We start from the raw sequence: 24476 nt of genomic DNA on the forward strand, positions 1-24476 counted from the left end.
CCCTAATCCCATCTATATTCCCGTGATGTTACCGCCTTCCCTTTCCTTTCCCGCTGGTGTTGGGGAACCAAATATCCGATTTGGCGCGGCAAGAATCAGACTTCGATTCTTTCTTTCCATTCCCCCAATCCAAATGGGCCCTAAAGGGGGGGATTTTATTCGTCGAAAGAGGGGGGGGGCGGGGGCGGGGGCGGGGGGATATCATTCCCCTTAGAATAGAATATATAAATGCAAGACTTTAAAATCAGTTATTTAAATAAACAAATTATTTTATGATTTTAGGTGTTTACAATGGAATATGAACATATGTGCATATTTTTTTGGTGGCGGAAAGGCCATCGAACAAGGTGGTGCCCCACTATATCTACCGTTTGTGCTTATATGCGGATATTTTTTTTGTTGCTGCTAGAAGGCCTTCGAACAAGGTGGGGACCACATATTATATTGCATAAAACAGGAGATATTATATGGCATTTGTGATCCTTTGTTAGAAGATCTAAACCATTCATTTGTTCGGCCTCAATGTAAATATGCTATGTCCCAAAAATCATCTCTATTGGATGATCCTAGCCCTCCAATTTGTTGACGGACGACACCATCTATAATTCTCTACCTATTGAAAGGGATAGGATCGCCCTGTGGAGATGATTTTTGGGACAAGGCCTATCTACATTGGGGCCCACCAAATGAACGGTTTGGATCTTCGAATAAAGTGGGCCCAAGTGCCTTTTTCTTTAAATATACATTATATGATGTTCGTTGATAGGGCATTTTTTTATTAATACAATGGGCTTGTTGTTCAAAGATCTAAACAAGCAAAATGATATATTAGCCCCCTTTTCTTTCATGGGCCACCCTTTTTTATGGTAAAAAGCGTGTAGTCATGAACACAAAAGAGGGGGTGGCCCAAGGAAGAAAAGGGGTCAAATATGTCACTTCCCCTACCATTCAATTGCTGGCCCCACCAAATGCTCACATTAAAGAGTGGAGAGAGTGTGTGTGATAGTCGTGTGAGAGAATGTTGAGGGTAATTTTGTCATTTTTAAATAAATGGTAGAAAGTAACTGCCGCTTGTTTTGGGAAGGATTGTTTTCGATAGGAAAATGATATGGAGACCGCGAGTACCACCGATCAAGGGACCTGCAATGAGGATGTGACGTGTATACAAAAAAGTCTGCTTTTGTTGATTTTCCTAAATTTAAGGGCTGACACGCACGCGTCACTTGTGATATTGTGGCGAGAACCCATTTGTTGGGTCCCTGGTGGTACTCTCGGTTTCCCTAGCATTAATCTGCAAGAGATTTGCTAGCGTCCATCGCAAAAGGCATTTCATGGATGGTATGTTGCATCTGACAGCAGCCACCTCGTGAATGAAGACAAAATCTGCTGAAATGTGAGCCTCTGTGGCTGCTTCAGATGCAGCAGACCATCCGTGAAATTCCTTCTGCAATGGACGCTAGCAAATCCCCATTGGCAAATATGAAATTTTCAAGGACTATTAAGCAATAATTTGGGAAAGTAGGACCTTGTTGGCAAAAATCCCTAAAGAAAAGGGTAATGTACAGGATGGATACACTCCCTTGATCGGATCCATGAATATTGTTGGGCATCACAAGTCCGGCCTATTACTCTTTGATCTTACTTTAGTGGTTTGCCTACATAACTTTGATCATACCACTTTGGAAATAACACCCTAAAGATGTTCTCAAGCAGTTGATTTTTGTAAGCCTCAAATCTTGCGAATGAGATCTCTGTTCCAATCATACTTAACATAATGGGTCCCCCTCTGATTGTTAGATAAACAGTCCTTATCGCCAAGAACATATGTTCAAAGATAGTTGAGAGAGTACTGGTTGTAAAAATAGAGTTTTTATTTAGTGTAAGACTGTAGTCAAGGTTTTTTTTTTTCTTTCAAAATGGACTATATGGCACACACACCATAGGATGATCCAAACTGTCCTCCATTTGATGGGCACAACATAAATAGGTTGTGCCCCAAAAAATCATTTCCATAGTATGATCCCAACCCACTGATCAATAGAGGTTTCCACATTATGGAGTTTCTCGTAGATTGGAGGACTAGGAGCACCCTATGGAAATGATTTTTTGGGGTATAACCTATTTATGTTGTGGCCCATCAAATGGACGGTTCGGATCTTCCCATGGTGTGGGCCACAGTCCATTTTAAAAAATACTAGACTGTACATCTTGTGAGGATAAATATTGGTGGGGCCTAACTTGTTCTAAGATTTAAACAAATCAATTGTTGGGCCCCACCAAAGGTTCCTACTGGAGGAGGAAGACAGAGATAGAAGGGGGTGAATTTTATCACTGCTCATTCCAAACCTAAGCACACTTGTAGTTCGATCAAGTCCGTTGATCTAGTAGGCCACTGTTCTCACCTCTGCACACGGTTCCATCAAATCAACGGTCCTGATCAGTTATGTACAACTACCAAAAAAATCATGCTTACCGTTCGTCGGTGGGTTCGTTCTATTTTGATCTCTTGGGAGAGGTTAAATCAGTAAATTTGTAAAACGTAAAGATTTAATCAACGGTTCAAAATAAAGCATAAGCTACTCTCGCAACCGTTGAATTGAATGGCTGGTGTTCACAAAAGAACATAAGTCGTAGCCACGGCCACTATATTCAGCTTCATTCCCTCTCAACTTTTTTATTCTTTATTTGTTTTTCCTAAATTTCTGTTTTTCCTCCCCTTTCTCTAGGGTTTTTTTTGCCCTTTCGTAATTTCTTACGTTGGAATTCTGCTCGGAGATCGTCAAAAAGTTGTGAGGTACGCTTGAGAAAGAAAATCCCCTTTGGTTTCTTCAAGATCTATAAAAAAAGATCGTTTCCATTCATAAGTTTTCTGTTTCTTGTTTTTTTTTTCTCATTCTAGGGCTTCCTACGAGCAGATTTTCCTCCATTTCCATCATATTTTCCTTTGAGGTTTAATTTACTGTTTTGATATACAGTTGATTGATTTGTGTGTTTCTTAGATTTTAGTATTTGTTAGGGTTAGGGTATTTTAGAGCTCTAGTATTTGTGTTCTTTTTTTTTATGGCATTTGAATGCCAAGAAACACTGGATTCGTCGTTAAAGAATTCTCTCGATAATCCTTGGGAAGAAGAAAATTCACCAACCCAATTCAGATCTTATATTCCTTGTGCTATTTCTGGCTTTGATTCCAAGAAAGAAACCCAGAAATCTATCAAACCGAAACTCGATATTGCAAGTAACTCAAAAGTTTCTTTGGTTAATGATTTGTCTTGTAATTTTCGTCGATCAATCACTGATCTTCCCCCAGCCTTGGTTTCCGAAATTCTCCATTGTCTAGATGCAAAAGACCTTGGGATAATTTCATGTGTCTCAACTCTCTTTCAAAAGCTAGCTTCTGATCATCGTGGGTGGAAGGAGTTCTATTGTGAGAGATGGGGCTTACCTTTGTTTTTAACGCTGTCTGGTGCTGGTTGTTCTGATGATAGATCGTGGAAGGATCTTTTTGTAGAGAGGGAGTTTAGGAGCAAGACATTCATGGGACGTTATAGTATAGACATTCTCTATGGTCACACTGAACCAGTTCGCTCCATTTTTCTTCTGGTAGCTGTGAAGCTTATATTTACTGGAGGGTATGATTCAGTTGTTCGGATGTGGGATATGGAAGAGGGGTTATCGATTATATCGTCTCGGCCCCTCGGATGTACAATTCGGGCAATCGTTGCTGACACCAAGCTTTTAGTTGTGGGAGGCACTGGTGATTTCCTTCTTTGCTGGAAGGCAGTTGAAGGACTTCCACATTTGTTTTTCCTAAATCAGAATCCCGAGTTTCGCTTGTGGGGGCATGAAGGTCCTGTCACTTGCCTCGCATTAGATTCTACTAGCATTTATAGTGGATCGTGGGACATGAGTGTCCGTGTCTGGGATCGAATGCTGATGAAATGTGTGAAAGTTTTGAGACATGGGGATTGGGTTTCTGATCTTGTTCCTTGTGGTTCAACTGTTGCAAGTGTAGCTGGCAGAGAAGTGTACATTTGGGACGTTAAAAATGGTAACCGTATTGGCATCATCCAAAATGCTCATGTTGGCAATGTAGTTTCTTTGGCTAGGAGTTATTCAGGAGACCTTCTGTTCACTGGGGGAGAAGATGGAGCCATTCATATGTTTGAGGTTTTAAGGGATTGTGTTGATGATGACTTTAAGCCTGTTGCAACTTGGATTCCTCATACAGGTCCTGTTTATTCACTTGCATTTGAGTTCCCTTGGCTCGTGTCATCTTCTAATGATGGAAAGCTTGCGCTGATTGATGTGAGAAAACTGTTGAGCTCAAACCTGCGTTCTTTGCCAAGTCAGCGTTCTCGGGTTAAACGTTCCACTCCAAACAATGTGGAGGCTCCTCAAAGGATGTTACATGGATCTGGGTGCAATTTGTTCTCTGTAGACATTGGTGCTGATAGAATCATATGTCCGGGGGAGCAAGGTTCTGTTAGGATCTGGAACTTCTCGCAAGCACTGGAAATTGATAGGAGGATTCGTGCCTTAAGAGGCATACGATTAGAGAATCGGATGAGGAGGCGAAAAGTCCAAATAGAGATGAACAGTAAGGGTAGGCGAACTGATCAGTGTTCTGTTGAAGCCAAAAGGAATCAGGTGAATAGTGACAGAAATGTCATCTGGCATAACAGGCGCAGTGTGAGCGGCAAGCTAAAGGTGTATGGATAGACTGCTTAATCAAAGCTTTGATTGTAGGTACTCCTCTTCAGTAATCTTGTAGAATAAGCCACCTCTATTGTTTAACAAGAATATTGTTAGTGTATGAGTACTTTCTCCATCAACATTTGGATCTCAATACATGTTGTGAAAGTCACTTGGTATTAGCATTTTCTTATATGAGCTGTTCTCTTTTGACCTGATTAAGATGGTACATACTTTTTACTGTCTTCGATATATTGCTGAATAAGAGCGTATTAGCTAACTCTAATATGTATTTACTGTCTGTAGATACAAATATCTCCTAAATTCTGAATTTTTTTCCTTCAGATTATTCCAACTGACACTCATTTACTAAGACTATATATATCACACATACCCACGCATATAAATGTAATTTTCTTTTGAAACTTTAATATTTGATAACATTGTTGTAAAACATGTATCAGGTCACTTAATTTGCACTTTATTTATGTTTTTTTTCCGAGTGCGCTTTATTTGTGTTCCAAATGACATAATGGGACTAAACACATGTAGAAATTTTACAGATCTCCAAAGATTCAAATAGATGGAAATCAAAGACCTGCATCTCTACCAGTAAATCTGCTTACCATAATTTAAGATAAAAACACCAATCTAAAGTATACACCACAGGGCAAGGCAAAAGGGAGTAAAATCAAAGTTCAAGTCTATTTTAGCACAACCAAGACCCCTTCTATTCTATTCCCTTCTCAAAAAAAAAGAAGACCCTTTCTATTCAGAGTTTCTCAACTTTTAAAATGGAAAATTCATCATAAAATAGCTAAAGATTAAGCAAACAATGCGAAAATAGTTATATGAAAAATTTCCTTTAGAATATATAATCTGAGGATTAGTTGTCGTTATATGAGGAATCCTCCCATAGGGCTACTTCGAGATCTTCATTTCCATGCATTTGGGTTTCACATCCCTTGATTATTTACAGAAACCAAAGAGGTCTTACTAGCTACCAGAGGAAGTAGCTGGCAGCCTGTCAACCTATGCGCACGCCAACTTGTACATTTCTGCCTCCCCATTCCCATCTCCTCTCTAGCCACCATGACCTCATCCTGCACAATCGAGAAGAAAAATAGGGAGATTGATCTCAATCTCCTTATCCTTGAAGAGCCTGTGTATGCCCAAGGGTTCCCATGGGTTAATCATTCATCTTACCTTCTTGTTTTGATGCTAGCAAACCAAATTGATTAGCATTTATGGACTGATGTGTTGCTTTGAGGTGTTGTGTTGTATACAGGATTTTCATGTCATAATCGCCATTACACAACTCTTCACAACACATTACTTTTGGATTAAGGATCAAAGGAACCAAGAGCTTGTACCTACATTGGAGTCATCCTCATTTGAAGATGCTCAAGTAAAGAAGCTCATCATGAAGATCCCACAAGTTCCTAAGCAAGTGTCCAGAATGAGCTTGGAGCTGAACATACCATTGGTGACACCTCATACACCTCACTACATGCAGTGAAAATTGGAGGATGTCATAAGAGCCAAGACAAGGCCAAGATGTTCACCCAAGTCGAAGAAGTCCAAGAAAGTGCAAAGGAGCCAAGGCATTCCAAGAAGACTCAAGGTTCTTATTTTTAGAATGTATTGGAGTCCTCTTGATTTTATGTTTAAATGCACTTTTAAAAAGCTTTCAAATGGTTTTTATACTTAACATTTTACATCTTTGAAAACCATCAACACACCTAAAAATGTGTTTGAAAACCTTGGACTTTAGCCCAAAGACCATAGCCCAAAAGCCCCTGAATTTTAAAGTTAAAATGGAATTTCACTCAGGATCGGCCGGCCGGTCGACAGGGTTAAGCCGGGCGACCGAGGATGCGCTTCTGTTTCAAACAGAACAATCCAATTTGGTCTAGGGCGGGCGACCGCCGTGGGTCGGTCGACCGAGATAGATTTTATGAGCCAAATTTTGAGCAAACAGTTAGCCCTCGCCGGGCGGCTTCCATTGGGCTGGTCGACCGCGACGGTAAGAAATTTGAAAATAGAATAGGGCGCCCGATAGGGGCGGACGACTGATGTAGCCCGGTCGACCGCCCGGTCGACCAAACTAGCTGTTGGAGCGTTTTCTGCTTGACTTTTTCAAGCCATTTATTTACAGTTTTACCCCAAACGGTCATATTTTCAAATACTCTATATATACATGATTAAAACCTATCTCCACAAGCTTTTGAACATTTGAGAAAGATCAAATTCCATTTCTCTTTGAGCTTCAACATTTTTATTTCAAAAGCTAAAAACCTCTTTGATCTTCCATTTCTACATGTTATCAAGAGGCACTCTATAGGGCTTTTCTTTTGCTATTTCTTGGGAGTGATTGTGAGCTTACAAAGTTGTAATCCGCCTATTAAGAGGCATTGAGTGTTTTTCATTTTATTTGTTCTTCATTGAGGGTCTTCTCTTCGGCCCGGTAATAATTGTGAAGAAGAGAGTCTTCTCTTCGGCCCGTGAACAAAGGTGAAGACGAGGGTCTCCTCTTCGGCCCAAGAAAGGTGAAGACAACATATGAGGGTTTGTCCCCTCGCCGAAGGCTTCGTGCGATGGGCTTCGCTTTGGCCCTTGAGAATGGAAAAGCAAGGGTTTGTTCCCTTTGGAGATGAATGAGTCGGGTGTACGGCTTCATCATTTTAGTGGAGATCCTAAGGAGGTAAGCTTGGAAGAGTGGAGTAGGTCAAGTTGTGACCGAACCACTATAAATCTCTTGCCTTGTGGATGCTTGCTCTTCTCTCTCTCTCTCTCTGTCGCACGTGTGGTGATTGGTAATCTCTAACCTTACTTATGTTTATGCTTTAATTGAACAAGGGTTAGTGAACGCACTTAAGTTAAATGTCTAAACCCTAAATTGCATTATAATATCTATTTGAACAAGGGTTAGCTAAATGTGCATGATTAGAAAGTTTAATCCCTAAATTTTATTGATATACCTATTTGAACAAGGGTTAAACTAATTAGTGCTTAATTAAATGGATTAATTTTTAATCTCCCTTAATTAAGCCTAAAATTTCTAATTGACCAATTCACACTCCCTCTTGGATTGTCACACCTGTATTTCAGCCTGGTTGGCAGTTTCCTTAATTTTGCCTGTTCTCTTAATAGGGAAAAACTATTGATAGACTCTCGTTGGAGTTGTTTGACTGTCTTCCCCCTTTATTCTTTTTGTATCTTTCTCTTCCTTTACTTTTTGTTTGGCTTGTATTTGTCCACCTCGATCTATGCTTTCGATTCTTTTTCATAAAATTGTTGCCATTCATAGAAAAAACTGTTGCAGGCCAATGCTACCTGTTTCATTGGTTTGCTTTATCCGGGTTTGAGTTTGCAATTTATGGTTCACAACTTCTCTACTAAGCCGGTTTGTTATGGCTGAATAAGAAGAAATTAGGTCCCTTTTTTTGAATGGCAAATAAATTTCATTAAAAAGAGCAGGGACCGAGAGGGTCTTAGAGACCCTGAGAAAACAGTACAAGAACAAAAAAAGAAACAAAATCAAAGTACATCAATGAAATGGCTAATGAGGTTCAAAAAAAATATCAATGAAATGGCTAAGGGGGGAGGAAATCAAAATGCTCAAAACTCTCTTTTGACACCCTCTCTCTAGCTAGCCTGTGTGCCTCAACATTTGTTGATCGCCTCACATGGCAGAAAGACATGGATGCCGGACCAATTCTATCCTGAATTTCATCCAATAGGGAGGCAAATCATCACGGTACTGCTTTGAAGCTTTTCAACCATCTGATGACATTCAATGAGACCCCTTCCACAACCACCTTATTGAGGTCCACATTCTGGAGAAGCTTTATTCCATGGTACACAACTTTTACTTCCGCCTTATTTGCATCCATAATTGTCAGACTCTTACGAGTCGTACGAGTCAACACTCGAGTCGAGTCGAGTTGCATGGACGACTCGTCTCTGTTGAAGACTCTTACGAGTCAGTCCGAGTCGAGTCGAAAAACTAAGACTCTTACGAGTCAAGTCGGGTCACTGGGCTTGGGCTTTCTTGTTTTGATGGCTGAAAACTTGGACTATACAAATAAAGAGAAAAAAAGAGAAAAAAAGAGACAGAAAAAGATCGAGGAGGCAATTGTATTAAATGAGAAAAAAAGATCGTGGAGGTCTATACAAATAAAGAGATAGAAAAAGAAAGACATGAACAAGCCGCACTGCAAGGGTTAAGGAGGAATAGAGTCAAATAGCTCAACTCTCTCCCTATAGACACTATCTTTAGCTAAACTGTCGGCCACACCATTCGCTGACCGCTTGACATGATGGAAAGAATTCGATGCGCCCCCCACCTTGTCTTGGATCTCATCGAAGAAAGAGCCGAATCTCCAAGGGACGGAATGAGAGCCACTACTCAAGACACCTTATTCCTTGGTAGATAGCATGCACTTCGGCTTCATTAGTGTCTACGACTTCAATGTGATCCGCAAAAGCCCATTTCATTGCTTTAAATTCATCCCTCAAGACTGCCCCAATTCTGGTAGGACCAGGGTTCCCTATGCTAGACCCATTAAAGTTTAGCTTAAAAAAACCATGTGCGGGAGGCTCTCTGTCTTAGACAATCTTGGTTTCCTGGCCTGAACCACCCCAAATCTCCCTTCAACCATACCATAAATCATGGGCAGATACAAATCTAAAGCAAGAAAGGGTTTTCACCCATGCGGGAGGCTCTCTGTCTTAGACAATCTTGGTTTCCTGGCCTGAACCACCCCAAATCTCCCTTCAACCATACCATAAATCATGGGCAGATACAAATCTAAAGCAAGAAAGGGTTTTCACCCATGAGTAACTTTCGACCATAACTTAATTTTTTTTGTGCGTGCAAGTTACAAGCATATACTCAACTCAAGTCAACCAAGCCTTTGTCCCAAACTAGTTGGGGTCGGCTAAAATGAATCCTTTAGAAAAATTTCATGAAGAAGGTGAAAGGAAGCTACCTGGCTCTAGTTGGGTTCTTCTACGTGGATCATTGTCTTCCTATCCAAGGTCATGTTCTCTGTTATGTTCCTAGCTATCAAGTCTTTCCTCACTGTTTCTACGCAAGTTGTTTTCGGTCTACCCCTAACTCTTTTTACTCTATCAATTTGGCACGAGTCACCTCTTCTCACCGGAGCATCCAAAGGCCTACATTGGATATATCCAAGCCATCTTACGCGGTGCTCTCTCATCTTCTCCTCAATTGGTGCCACCCCCACCTTTTTACGAATGTCTTCATTTTTAATTCTATCTAACCTTGTGTGGCCACGCATACATCTAAGCATTCGCATCTCCGCACATTCATCTTATGCACATGCTGCTTCTTGGTGGCTCAACATTCTGAGCCGTACAACATGGCTGGCCTTACAGCTGTCTTATAAAACTTTCCCTTCAACTTGTTAGGGATTTTACGGTCGCACAGAACTCCTGAGGCAAGCTTCCACTTTAACCAACCCGCTCTTATTCTATGGTTAACATCCTCTTAAATCTCTCTTTCATTATGTAGAATTGAACCAAGATAACGAAAGATATCCCTCTTAGGTACCTCATCTCCAGTCTTATTTACTACAATCTCGTCCCACCTCCTTACATTACTAAAGTTGCACTCCATATACTCTGTCTTAGTCCTACTCAGTCTAAAACCCTTGGATTCCAAAGTAGTTCTCCATAACTCTAACATAGCATTTACTTCTTTGGTTTCGTCGATAAGTTACAAGCATATAGTTATTTATGGTTTAGTGCTTTATCTATGTGCTATTGGGTTACATTTTTTAAATGCTTCATCATTTGATATATTATTATATATTTTTTTTCAACTAAATTTTTGTTCTTGTCAGAAACTCATACAAGTCACGAGTCGAGTCTAGTCACGAGTCATAAAATTAAGAAATCGAGTCATGAGTCAAGTCACGGGTTGACAACTATGGCTACGAGACCTTTATTTCTTCCATGCATAACATACTCTGTGGTTAAGGGGGATGGACTTTGTTTCTGGCATGACCTCTGGTTAGGGGAGTCGGACTTTATCGCTTTCCCAGATTTATTTCTTCTAGCCTTTAATCGAGAGGCTAGAGTTTGTGACTATATGGAAAGAACAGAGGGTGAAAAGTCAGATTGGATAATTAATCTCAAGAGAAATCTAAAGGACCAGGAGATCGTTAGCCTATGCCACCTTTTGTACTTTCTTTAGTTTCAATACTGTTCTCCCTCCAGAGTTTGAGCATCCAATGTTTCAGGAAGTTTCTCGGCATGCTCTTTCTTCCAAGGGTTAGTGATAAGTGACGGGTTTGGAAACGAATTCCCCATTCATTTCTCAACAGACCTCTTATGGTAGAGGGCCAAGGATTCCCCATACTTGATCCGTCAAAATTTAACTTTAGGATCCCTTGAGAGGGAGGCGACCATGATTGGGCGACTTTAGGCCTTATGCTGACCTCTTCACATATTTCTCTCCACCCATGCCATAAATCATATGCTGATACAAATCTGAACTCTGGCAAAGTTTTTACCCAAGAAATAGTTAGAGCAATTACTTTATTAAGCATGAAGTGACTTCCCTTAGAGAGCGCTTTGAAAATCCTTGCATTCCTTTCTTTCCCAAGCACCCATATCGTAGCTAGAAAGGATACTTGCCACAATGTTTTACCTTTACCATTCCATGGTGCCATCACCCATATATTGTTTCCCTTTTTTGGAAAGAAGATATTAGATCCCTCTAATATTTATTTACCGTCCGTTGCTACAAATATCTCCTTAATTTTGAAATTTTCCTTCTGACTTGTCCATCTGGCACACATTTACTAAGACTATATCACACACGCATGCATATGCCTGTAATTTTCTTTTTAACTTTAATATTTGATAATATTGTCTTAAAACATTTATTAGGTCACCTTATTTGCACTTTATTTACGTCATTTTTTTCAATAGCGTCATTTATTTGTGTTTCAAAATGACAATGGGACTAAACACATGTAGAGATTTTACAGAATCTTCAAAGATTCAAATAGATGGAAATCAAAGAACTTCATCTCTACCTTAGAAGCACTAAGCCAGTGTGAGGTGGGGAAGCGTGGGTCTAGAAGAGTCCAAGGTTGGGAGCGCCCCGTGAGTGTTTATGTAATATTTTCTTTATATGTTTTTCAATATCTGAGTACATAAAATAGTAATATCTTTCTTCACATATATCTTTCAAAATTTATGTACATCAAAAAGTAATAATTTCTAATAATCTTCATTTTCGTGCCCTCTTTTCTCGTGCCTTCTGAAGGCCCTTGTGCTTTTGCTCTAATGAAGTACTTTGAAGAGTTGGAGGAGTTTGGTGCAAGAAAGTAGGTCATGGTGGGACTGAGGGAGTAATAGGAGTAGGTTGGGAGCGCCATGGGAGCGGGTTTGGTCTCTTCGGGAACGTCATGGGCGCGGTTTCCTTCCTAAGGAGTGCTGATTGCAGTTCTAGTGCGGGAGTGGCATATGTGAGGAATCAAGATTCTTGCTTCTAAGATCTCTACCCATAATTATGCCTACCTAAATTTAAGATGAAAGTAACCAGCTAAAGTATACACCACAAGGCAAGACTAATAGGGCGTAAAATCTAACTTTATTTGTATTTTAGCACAACCAAATTCCCTGCTATTAATAGTTTCTCAACTTTTAAAATGGAAAATTCATGAGGTTTTTTAGATAGCTTTTAAGAGGGCAAAAAAAAGGGGCTTAAAAAAGCTCTTTCCCTAGGGCGTCGGCCTAGGGAGGGAGGCGGTTTCTCCCTCTCGTCTTCCTCTCTCTCGTCCCCTCTCTCTGCCACATCTTTCTCTCTCGTCTCCCTCTCTCTCTCTCTCTCTCTCCCCATTGCTAACCCTCTTTTTACCGTCTCTCCCATGGTTGGTAAAAGATGAGCCGCGGAGGCCGAATCAGGAACCGTGGAGGCCAGATCTGGAACATGGCTTTTCCGTGGTGGCTAGATCTAGGGATGTGGATTCAAGATCTGGGGCCGTGGAGGCTAGATTGGGAGCTGTGGAGGCCGGATCTGAAGCCATGGAGGCTGTGAAGCTGGATCTGGAGCCGGGGAAAATCGTGAATGTTGCCGGTGGCGGTGAAAGGCCGTGGGGTGCTAGACCTGGAGCCGTGGAAAGCAAGGTATATGCGGTGCGAGGCCGTAGATTATCGGATCCCGGGGTTATGGAAAGCCGGGGGCCATATGTAGGGCGGAATGGCCGGAGCTGGGCTCGAGAAGGCCGGATTTAATGGTGAAAGGGCTGGATCTAGTTAGGGTTGATGGAGAAAATGGATGGGGGAGTTGTTGGAGGCTGTGGAAGGGGCCGATGTAAGGAAAAGGGTGTTTGGATTCAGGGGAAAAGGAGGAGGTTGGATATGGAGCTGAGGGAGTTTGTGGATAACGACAATGAACCTTGTAGGGTTAAGGTTTGAAGGAGGAGGAAGAGGAGGGGAGTTTTAGGGTTGTTAGGGTTAGGGTTGATTGGGGAAGGATGTGGGGGAGTAGTATAGTCTTTAGGGTTACGGTTTAGGGTTAGGGCTAGGAGTATACTTTTGGATGGGATGATTTTTGGGTTAGTGGAAGTAGGATTTGGAGAATATGGTGGAAGAATTTGATATATTTTTAGTGGGGAGCCATCGGTGTTTGGTGGTGCTTCGAGGTGGAGGCCGCCAGAGATCGGATGATGTGTTGGGTGGTTGGCTATCGTGCACGGTTAGGAGTGCACAATAGCTCCTGGGCATTCAAGTGGGATTTTTGAAAATCGAATTTGCCAGCAGATTGCAGTGGAGAAATCGGTGTGACGTGGCAGACGATCTTGACTTGGGGGTTCCACAAATATGGCACTTTTTGCTTTATTCGATTCAATTGAGGCTATTGGGTAATGTAAGGGGTAATGGGTTTTTCTTTTGGGCCAAGGAGAATGCTTCTGGGCAATTCATACTATGTAAATCTAGTGAGACTACTGGTCCCCATTGTAATTTTGCTGGTATGAATATATTTGTCAATTGTTTTAAAAAAAATGGAAAATTCATGATTAAATAACTACAAATCAATTTGAAAGTGGAGATTTTCTTTTCTTATACCCAAAAAAGAGATCTTCTCCTTATGTTTTCCTTCTATATATTTTCTTTGATATATTTGATGGTAAGTGATGCTAAGAGGACACCATAAGCCCGAGATCCCTTAAAACACAGCCAATGAGCAGGGAGATACCATGCTAGTACCCGTAATGAATTATTTCTATTTATCAAAGTTATTTTCATATGGCCTTTGTATGGCTGTTCTAATTAATACAGTCACTTTATTTTAAAAAAAAATAAAAATAAAAATAAAATTCATATGGCCTTTTTCTTCTGGTAGCTGTTTTGTATAACCTCTTTAAGATGATACTCATTGTTTTCCTATCTTGGGTAAATGGTGTGAATGACTCAATAAGAACAAATATATATATATATATATGAGAAAAGTGTAGCTACACATACGTGTAGCTAACTTAGCTACACCAACGGCTTAAAATACAGTGGGCCCCACATTGTTTGGGTGATGCAAACCATTCATTTGATGGGCCCTCACATAGATAGGGTGTGCCCAAAAAATCAGCTCCATAGGATCATCCCAACCCTACGATTTGTGGAGGCAAAATTGGATGTGTAAAAACCTTCACAAATCTATCAATTTTTGCCTTCACAGTTTCAAGGGTTGGGATGATCCTATGGAGCTGATTTTTTAGGCACACCCTATCAATGTGAGGGCCTATCAGATGAATGGTTTGGATCACCCAAATAATGTGGGCCCACTGTATTTTAAGCCGTCGGTGTAGCTAAGTTAGCTACACGTATGTGTAGCTTCACTTAACTCTCTCTCTCTCTCTCTATATATATATATATATATATATATATATATATAAGTAATATCTTTGCTACCTCAAACATGCATTTACTTTTAACAATTGTCAGTAAATTATGAGAAATTTCCTTTAGAATATTACCATTTGAGGATTAGTGGTTGTTTTATGAGGAATGCTCCGTTAGGGCTACTTCGAGATATTCGAAATGCATGTGGATTTCATTGCCCTTGATTTTATATAGAAACTAAGGAGGTCTTTCCAGATACCAAAGGAGGCAGATACCAACGGAGGCAGCTGGCTGTTGGCAGCCTCTCACCCTGTTGAGAGAAACCACTGAGCAAATCCGATCCCATCGTGCATAAACAAACGAAAAAGTAGAAACAAATACAAGCGACAAGATGAACACTGAGATTTTATGTGGTTCAACCAAGATGCCTACGTCCACTAGCGAAAACACAATCTTCCACTATCAGAAAACAATATGGAAGGACTATAATAGGATCAACCCGAAACGCACACTGTAAGCCCATTTGTTCCCACCTTGGCAATCTTCTATGTTTTGATGATTCCAAACATAAGTTGATTTGTGTTCTTTATCTAATGTGTTTGATGTTTCAAAGTGCACGTATTAGAAAAGATGATCCATGGTGAAAATGAAGACTTGAAGAGGAAGATCATTGTTGAATTTTTAAGTGTGTCTCAAGTCTTTAGAATGTTAAGCCCAATCCTTAGCTTAGGACCCATGAGAGGACCAAGGAGCAATTAACAAAGCTTAAACATAATCTATTATGGGTCCTAAAACATGAGAAATATCTTGCGACAAGCCTTAGAGAACACACCCAAAAGATAGACATCATTGGCACTTGCTTAGTAGTTCACTTAGTGACCACATACCTTAATTTGATAATAATTGATCTTAAACATTTTTAAATATTTTTGAAAATATTTTTAACAGATAGATCTCCTTCTTCTAATGTCCGTAGAGCACAAGAACGTCGAAATCCGATAAGAAACGAAGGAGATATGAATTTTACAAGTTAGCTGCTGTAATCTGGAAAACCAGTTACGGAATTCCGTAAAATCCCACGGCTTGGAATTCCGTGGGATTTCACGAAATTCCGTGGAGGCTTCTGTTCCATAATAAAAAAGCCATAACGGCTAGCTCGGAACTCCGTCTGTAGCTTCCGTACTAGCCGTTGGGTGCCTTATAACGGCTAGTTTTGGTCTCGCATGCCTATATAAAGGCCTCTAACCTTTCTAAACAAGATTCTAACACTCGAAACCCCAATGGAACATATATAAGTGTGGAGAACCCTCCTTGCGCCTCTACTTGGTCATTTGTGAAGGACTGGGCATATGACTTCATTGTATTTCTTAGGACCCATGAGAGGACCAAGGAGCAATTAACAAAGCTTAAACATAATCTATTATGGGTCCTAAAACATGAGAAATATCTTGCGACAAGCCTTAGAGAACACACCCAAAAGATAGACATCATTGGCACTTGCTTAGTAGTTCACTTAGTGACCACATACCTTAATTTGATAATAATTGATCTTAAACATTTTTAAATATTTTTAAAAATATTTTTAACAGATAGATCTCCTTCTTCTAATGTCCGTAGAGCACAAGAACGTCGATATCCGATAAGAAACGAAGGAGATATGAATTTTACAAGTTAGCTGCTGTAATCTGGAAAACCAGTTACGGAATTCCGTAGAATCCCACGGCTTGGAATTCCGTGGGATGTCACGAAATTCCGTGGAGGCTTCTGTTCCAAAATAAAAAAGCCATAACGGCTAGCTCGGAACTCCGTCTGTAGCTTCCGTACTAGCCGTTGGGAGCCTTATAACGGCTAGTTTTGGTCTCCCATGCCTATATAAAGGCCTCTAACCTTTCTAAACAAGATTCTAACACTCGAAACCCCAATGGAACATATATAAGTGTGGAGAACCCTCCTTGAGCCTCTACTTGGTCATTTGTGAAGGACTGGGCATATGACTTCATTGTATTTCTTTGAGAGTTGTTTTGTGAGTACTTGAGAGATTGATCTTGCCTTTGAAGAGACATTTGTATTTTCATTTTCTTTTGATTATACTTCAGAGTGTCCGGAGAAGCGGAGCCCTCTATCCGTGGTGGAGTTCGCCATCAAGGTTAAAGCGCTCGGATTGTAAATTTGGCACTGATCTTCGCCGAAGTTAAGAAGATCAAATAGTGAAGCCATCAACCTATTTTGTTGGTGGAGTGGAGTAGGCCTCGTGGGTTTGAGGACCGAACCACTTTAAATCTTTGGTGCACTTCTTCTAACTCTCTCTTTATATCTCTTGCTCTTAGATTTATCTTTCTTGGTTTAACTTTTCAATTGATCTTCTAACTTCAATTTGGGCTAAAATTGATTCTTGTTTTAAAAAGGGTAAAAGTTTTTGACACTCAATGCACCCCCCTTCTTGGGTTGCCACCATCATACTTGGGCCTATCGTTGCATTCTCACCCACAACCCTTTCCTTGTCCTTAGCTGTGTTCGTTCGGTTATAACCGAACCGAATAGACCGAAATTTGATAACCGGATAACCGAAATTATTTCGGTTATCAAATTTCGATAACCGAAACAGAACCGAAATTTCTAAAAACCGAACCGATTAAAAATTCGGTTATTCAGTTATAACCGAATAACCGAATAGTGGGAGAAAAAGAGGGAAAAAAGCAAAATCTCAGTTTGGATCGGAGTGGTAGGATCATCCTATCGAAATGATTTTTTGAGCGCAACCTAATTAAGTTGTGATCAATCAAATGGACGGTTTTGATCATCCTACGGAGTGCCCATATAGCATTTGTTTTTGAAAAAATAATGGTTTTTATCATAATTTCGGTTATTCGGTTAACCGAATTTTTTTTTAGATAACCGAAACTGAACCCGAATAACCGAATTTCCAAAAACAAAATAACCAAAACCGAACCGAAAAGGAAAAAAACCAAACCAAACCGATTAAACCAATTCGGTTCGGTTCGGTTATTCGGTTATAACCGAATAATGAACACCCCTACTTGTCCTCACCCAAGATCTTAGTTATAAATTCCGTTCCGGTCGCCGTTCCGTTTTGGCTACCGGAACGGAACGTTCCGGTATTCCGGCCGTTTCGTTCGGCGTTCCGGTCGAAACTTTCCATTATGTAAAATACACTCCCCAACAACCATAAATGAATTTATGTAATTTTTTGGATTTTTTTTATATTTTATTTCGAATTTTTTGGAAAAAGACGAAAAATGCCCTCCCAACAACTATAAAACGGTCATAAAACGAGGGCAAATCTGTAAAAAAACAGTCCCAACAGCTATAATGGCATTTCTGTAATTTTTTGGATTTTTTTACTATTTTATTTCGAATTTTTTGGAAAAAGACGAAAAATGCCCTCCCAACAACTATGAAACGGTCATAAAACGGGGGTAAATCTGTAAAATACACTCTCCAACGGCCTTAATGGCATTTTTGTAATTTTTTTGAATTTTTTTTGAATTTTTTCGAATTTTTTTGAAATTTTCAGCATTTCCGGCCGGAATAGTGAATTCCGGCCATTCCGGCCGGAATTCCGCCGGAAACCGGAATTCCGGCCGGAACGACCGGAACGGACCGGAATTCCGACCGGAACGGAAAATATGCCCATTCCGTTCCGGAATCCGGTCCGGAACTGGAATTCCGGTCCGTTCCGGCCGGAACGGAACGGAATTTATATCTAAGCCCAAGATCGTACACAAGAGAATCCTGAGAGAAACCCAAGAAGAAACACATGAGAAAAACCTGAGAAGAAGTACTCTTTTCTCTTTCTTTCTCTCTCTTCCTTCTCTTCTCTCTCTTGCCTCCTCTTTGTAGCCACCACACAAAGTGCCTCCTTGACAAGAGAAAACTGCTTTTCTCTTACCTCTATATCCTATGTTTTACAAAACCAAAAATAAAATAAAATAAAACTAAACTTTTGCCTTTTGCCTTCCCCCACTACAAATAGAAAACCTAATTATATTAGGTAACTATTGGTGGTGGGAAACAAGACAACTTTCCCAACAATCTTTACCTTGGCTTGTTTCCCAGCCACATGAAGATTTTTCGTCGATGTCGCACCGGTAAGCTGTCGTTGTAAACCACCATTAGCCTTTCGAAGTACCAACTACACACATTCGAATCACCCTGATTTTGACTCCTCCCGATTTGATCAACACGGCCAATGCACATATATACCTGCCAACTTGTTGACTCACCAATTCAATCGTGGAGATGGATCTTGATCCATCCTCCCCAACGCAAGTACTGTCACCTTCTCACCATCGTCTGCAACTTGGAAACCTGTCTCTGCACCAACTGGGAAAGAGACCCTACGCGTGCATGCGCCATCATTCTATTTCTAACTAGCCATCGAGATCTTAGGTACAATAGTCATTGTGCCCTTGACCAGACGATATAATCCATCACACTTTCCTCCTTTCATCGGATCTATACAGTTGCATGTGATTTTCATGGCTCCACCTGCAGCCGAATACGTGCAACCCCTAGAGTCCAATCGGCCAAGTGATACGAGATTCTTTTGCATCTTTAGGACATACGCCACACCACCCAAAGTATGAACAACTCGATCGAACATCTTGATCTTCACCGTTCCAACTCTGATGACGTCACAAGTAGACTCGTCACCCGAGGACGCTACACCTGCCCTGTCTCCTTGAACGTATCAAAAGTTTCCTTTCTAGCATACATGAATAGAACACCCTAAATCTAGAATCCACTCATCATGAGTAGATTTTGTGATTACCTGTGGAGACTGTGTGAACGTCTCCAACCTGTTCGCTCTACTAATCTGTTACCTAGGAAGCACATGTACTTAAAAAAACCCCTCGTACCCGTGTCGGGTGCGTATTCGGTACGGGTACGCTCGGGTACGTTCCGGGTATGTACCGGGTACACATCCAAATTTCGATTTAAAAAAAAAACAAGGTTTTGAGAATTGGGTGCATGTCGGGTGCGCATCCCGATGCACCTTACACGTTTTAGTTGTTTTTTTTTTAAATTTAGCTGGGGGCGGGGGGTGTGGGGTAAAAGTGGGGGGTTAAAAGATACATACTAATGCAATGGGGTGGGTTGTGTGGAGTAGTATAGGTGGGGAGCGGGGGGCTTAAAAAACACTTAAAAAGAAAGAATTAGGTTTTCTCTCCCCCTCACCCTAACGCAACTCTCTCTCTCTCTCTCTCTCTCTCCCTCTTCCTCTCCCTCTCCCTCTCCCGATGGACTCTCCTGCTCTCTGGCTCTCCCTCCCTCTCTCTCAAAGGTGTTTATCTCTCTCTCACCCTCTCTCTACTGCTCCCGTCTCTCCCATTTTTTTCTTTTTTCCTGAGATTATGGCAACTGATTGTGTTCCCCAAACTTATTTTGAGTCCAATAATAGGTTTAAGGCTGACAATCAGCTGTCATAATCTCCAAACTTAGGCCCTGTTCGTTTGAGATTGTGGCAACTGATTATCAGCCTCAAACCTATTATTCTACTCAAATTAGGTTTGTAAACTTTAGTCCCATAATAGGTTTTTGGAGCACAATCGGTTGTCAAAATCTGAAACGAACAGGGCCTTAAACCCTAGATGGCACCTCAGATAAATTAAAAGAAAAGGACAAAATCTGCTCTATATGGGGTTTCCCTTACTGCTGTATATGGGATTTGCTAGGCAATTTTGCAAAAAACCATTTCGCGGCTCATTTTTTCCAGGAGAGACCTCAGATAAATTAAATGAATAGGACAAAATCTGCTGCTAGTTGGCTGTTCTCTCGTGAAAAAGTGAGCTACAAAATGGCTTTATGTAATTTTGTTCCCTTGTTCAGTTGTTACTTGTTTGTTTGTGCCTTGTTTGTTTGAGATTGTGGCTACCAATTGAGAGCCCAAAACTGATTATTGGATTCAAACTAGAGTCCAATAATTGGGTTGGGGCTCACAATTTAGGCCTTGTTTGTTTGAGATTGTGACAATAGATTGGGAGCCCAAAAGGGCCAAACCCAAATCTTATTTAGGTTTCAATAGTTGCCTTGTTTTATTGGGTTGCAACTTGCAACGTTGCGTACTAAAATTGTTTTTGTTCTTTAATAGATTTTAGAATGTCTTCATCCAGGGCTAGTAGTGATGAAGAATGCCCAAGCCGCACATGCACCTTCTAGTGATGAAGATATCTCAAAGCCCTTATGGAGGCATGTCTCTAGATTTGATAAAGATCCTAAGGGCAGAGGGACTGTGAGGAGGCAATACAATTATTGTCATAAGAGTTTCAATAGCTCCTACACAAGGGTTAGGGCGCACTTGTTGAAGATAGCGGGACAAGGAATCAGAACATGTCCAAAAGTGACGGGACAAGGAATCAGAACATGTCCAAAAGTGAAAGCAAGTGATCTACTTGCAATGCAATGGTTGGAGGAAGAATGCAAGGAGCTTATGAAGCAAAATGCTCCTAAGAGAGTGCCATTGCCTCCATCATCAAGTAGTGGATCATTGGGTTGCATGAGTAGTATGTTTGTCCCTCCAAGTTTTGATATAAAGATGAGGAAGACTAGTGGTCCAAGTGGAAGTGTGAGTGCTATTGAAAAGGCATTCAACATGGCGGCCCGTTTTCACACCCTATGCACACCCCAGCTAGGACATTCCTACCACCCATTTCCGTCTCCTCTCCAGCCACCATGATCTTAACCTCCACAATGGAGAAGGGAAAAAAGGGAAATTGATCTCTTTATCCTTGAGAACCTAGTCAGCAGCAGTTTCCTCACTTGTGGCTGTTTTCTTAATAGGGAAAAACTGTTGATAGACTCTCTTTGGACTTGTTTGCCTTTATTCGTTTCATATCTTTTCTCTTATTTAACTTTTCGTTTGGCTTGTATTTGACCACTTCGATCTCTACTTTTTTATTCTTTTTAATAAAATTGTTGCCATTCATAGAAAAAACTGTTGCAGACCCATGTTACCCGGTTCATTGGTTTGCTTGATTTGGGTTTGAGTTTTCAATTTATGGTTCGCAAATTTCTCTAGGAACCTGGTTTGTTAGGGGTTGGTTTCTTTGGTTCACTTCTATTAGCTAGTTTGGCGTCCTCCTCTGTATCTTTGGTCGTTTTTAGGGAAACCATTCAAGTCCTAAGGGAGGTGAGTACATACTCAAAAGTGAAAGGTGAAATATATGGTTTGTCAATTGGAGCTGGAAATATGGAAGTCATAAGTCAAATTTGGCCAACGAACCAAGTATCTTTCATACTGGTTTGTTATCTTCTTTTGGCGTATTATCGGGACATGTGTTACAAACCAGGTGAAATAGTTGCAGACAAATGCTCTGCAATAATCACACCAAATTAGACTTGAAATGCTCAAAGAGGAGAGGGGAGGGAAATTTGTTGAATCCTTAGTGTCTCAAGGAAAAATATTTTACAAAAAGGCGTATTGAGAAAGTATTTCTTTGGGAGCGTATTAGAAATATTTCTATAGCTGTAGAACGCAAGGAGACAATTTTATGCTATTTGTTTTTTTTAATTTGGGAGGTGTGGTTCCTATGAAAATTTGATTGCAGTTTCTGCAAAGCATTATGTGAAATAGAAAGTAAAGATTTTTCTAGTGTACTCTTTATATCGCGGATAGAGTTTTTGGATGTTTCAAAGCAGTTGATCAATTAGAAGCTTAAGATCTGAAAGATATGTATTAAGAGGAGATTAAAGATTTATGAGCTGTGGGGAGTTGCTTCTGCCAGTTACATCTTTAAATTGGTGTTTCAGAACTCTGCATGCCATTATCAGTGCTTGTAAATGAGAGATGGTGTTTGCTATCTAAAAAAGAAAAGTATAAATCTCAAATGCACCCAATGATTTTTATGTACGCATATTTTTTTCCTCTGTAAATGCCTCAAGGTTGATATCTGGTTTGAGATAATCTAAAATAGCAACTCTGGTGTTCGAGGCATCAAACAAGGAATATAGTACCGGAAGTCGAAAAGGAAAGGAAATATAAGGAAATTGGTATGACAAATTGGCAAAGAAACAAAACCCTTCTGAGGAAACACTTGAGCACCCATGGTTTGTTAGCAATTTTAAAGATAGGGGACCGTTTTATTGCGGGAAGGGGTTTTCACCGTGTTCTATGAAGATTTCATTTTTTGCAAGTTAGGAGCTAGGACATGACTACTAATTTCATCTTGGAGGGGGAGGCTTCTTTTTCAGCATGCTGTGAATGGCGATCATAGACCAGAAAGAGGGGGCAAGTCCGTTTTTGCAAGTTAGGAGCCACAACGGAGGAGATGACTATCGATTTCTTCTTGGAGGGAGAGGATTCAAGAGGGGGGGAGCAGAGGGGAAGACATGAGGGAATGAGTAATGTATGTGGATGGGCTTTCGGTTGTCTCCTTTGGTAGCTCGAAAAACCTCTAATTTCGTATATAATCAGTTTCACCAAACTTGGAAAGGAGAGTAAAATGTGAAGCTTCCCTGCTCGAGAACTCTTCGTATTTTCATCGTTATTTAATCTGTTTTCTTAACGCCCCTTAAAATGTTTATCTACTTACTGAGAGTTCAAGCTTGAGGAATATGATCCAATGCTTCCTTGATGTATCATATTTCCATGCTTCCTAGTCCTATCATGTACATATCCTTCCGAGACGCATTGTATTGCCATGCTTGTACATGGGACATATCTTGACAGGATGAACCATTCATGTAGATTGCCTATTACCCAAAACAAATCATTTTCACCCTGTCTTAAGGGCTTTTATTGGTTACTGAATCTCTGGACCGTTATATAGTTATGTTTTTGTTAATTTTTTATGAATCTTTTTTGGATAGTTAGGATCACCCAATCATAATAATTTTGGGGCATTGAACCTTCTAAGTTGTGTCTAGCATATGAATGGCTTATATCAATCATGGTCATCCCCATACGTACCATATTTTTGTATCTTCTTTTTTAAGAATACTTATCGGATAGTTAGTATCACTGAATCATAAAAATTTCTGGGCATTGAACCTTCTAAATTGAGGTCTACTATATGAATGACTTATATCAATCATGGTCATCCCCATACGTACCATACAAACTAGGAAACATGGTATTACAATGCATCTAGTTTGAGCTTTTTTTTTGGCCATTGAATCTGGATTGCTGAGTACTAATATTTTCTTCTAGGTTTTTTAGATCTTAGTTCGATGGTTAAGAGTTACCCAATCATAACAATTTTTTGTACATTAAACAACCAAAGGTGAAGTCTACCACATAAATGTCGTTGTTCAATCATTGTCTACCACATGAATTGCTTAAACCATCTAAGGTGATGTCAACTCGAGTATATGTGCTACGTGCATAGTTGTCAAACTCTTACGAGTCGTACGAGTCAACTCTCGAGTCGAGTCGAGTCGCATGGGCGACTCGCCTCTGTTGAAGACTCTTACGAGTCATCTGGTGACTTACGAGTCGCTCCGAGTCGAGTCGAAAACTAAGACCCTTACGAGTCAAGTCGAGTCACTGGGCTTGGGCTTTCTTGTTTTGATGGTTGAAAACTTGGAAGTTGGAACTTAGAACTTAATTATTATTATTATTTTTGAATGGTAGGCAATTGTATTAAATGAGAAAAAAAGATCGTGGAGGTCTATACAAATAAAGAGACAGAAAAAGAAAGACATGAACAAGCCCCACTGCAAGGGTCAAGGTGGAATAGAGTCAAATAGCTCCACTCTTTCCCTATAGACACCATCTCTAGCTAAACTGTCCGCCACACCATTCCCTGACCAGCTGACATGATGGAAAGAATTCGATGCGCCCCCCACATTGTCTTGGATCTCATTGAAGAAAGAGGCGAATCTCCAAGGGAAGGAATGAGAGCCACTACTCAAGATACCTTATTCCTTGGTAGATAGCATGCACT

General features: G+C 40.4%; 1 protein-coding gene across 4 annotated transcripts in view; it reads left to right on the forward strand.

The window, feature by feature from the left end:
- The first annotated feature begins 2661 nt into the window (after positions 1–2661).
- Positions 2662–24476, forward strand: part of FBX2 (F-box protein 2) — a 43428-nt gene continuing 21613 nt past the window's right edge. For 2 of the 4 annotated variants that reach the window (XM_077370283.1, XM_077370280.1), the window contains exon 1: positions 2662–4746. In XM_077370283.1, the coding sequence (XP_077226398.1) occupies positions 3061–4719 (1659 nt within the window). In that variant the 5' untranslated portion in view covers positions 2662–3060 and the 3' untranslated portion in view covers positions 4720–4746. Of the gene's footprint in view, positions 4908–24476 lie in introns of those variants that run through there. The other 2 variants (XM_077370281.1, XM_077370282.1) reach the window with 2 other exon arrangements.

This window comes from Tasmannia lanceolata, unplaced genomic scaffold (assembly GCF_043159265.1).
Source record: "Tasmannia lanceolata isolate RefF3 unplaced genomic scaffold, GAP_Taslan_0.1 ptg000035l, whole genome shotgun sequence".
Taxonomy (NCBI): Eukaryota; Viridiplantae; Streptophyta; class Magnoliopsida; order Canellales; family Winteraceae; genus Tasmannia; species Tasmannia lanceolata.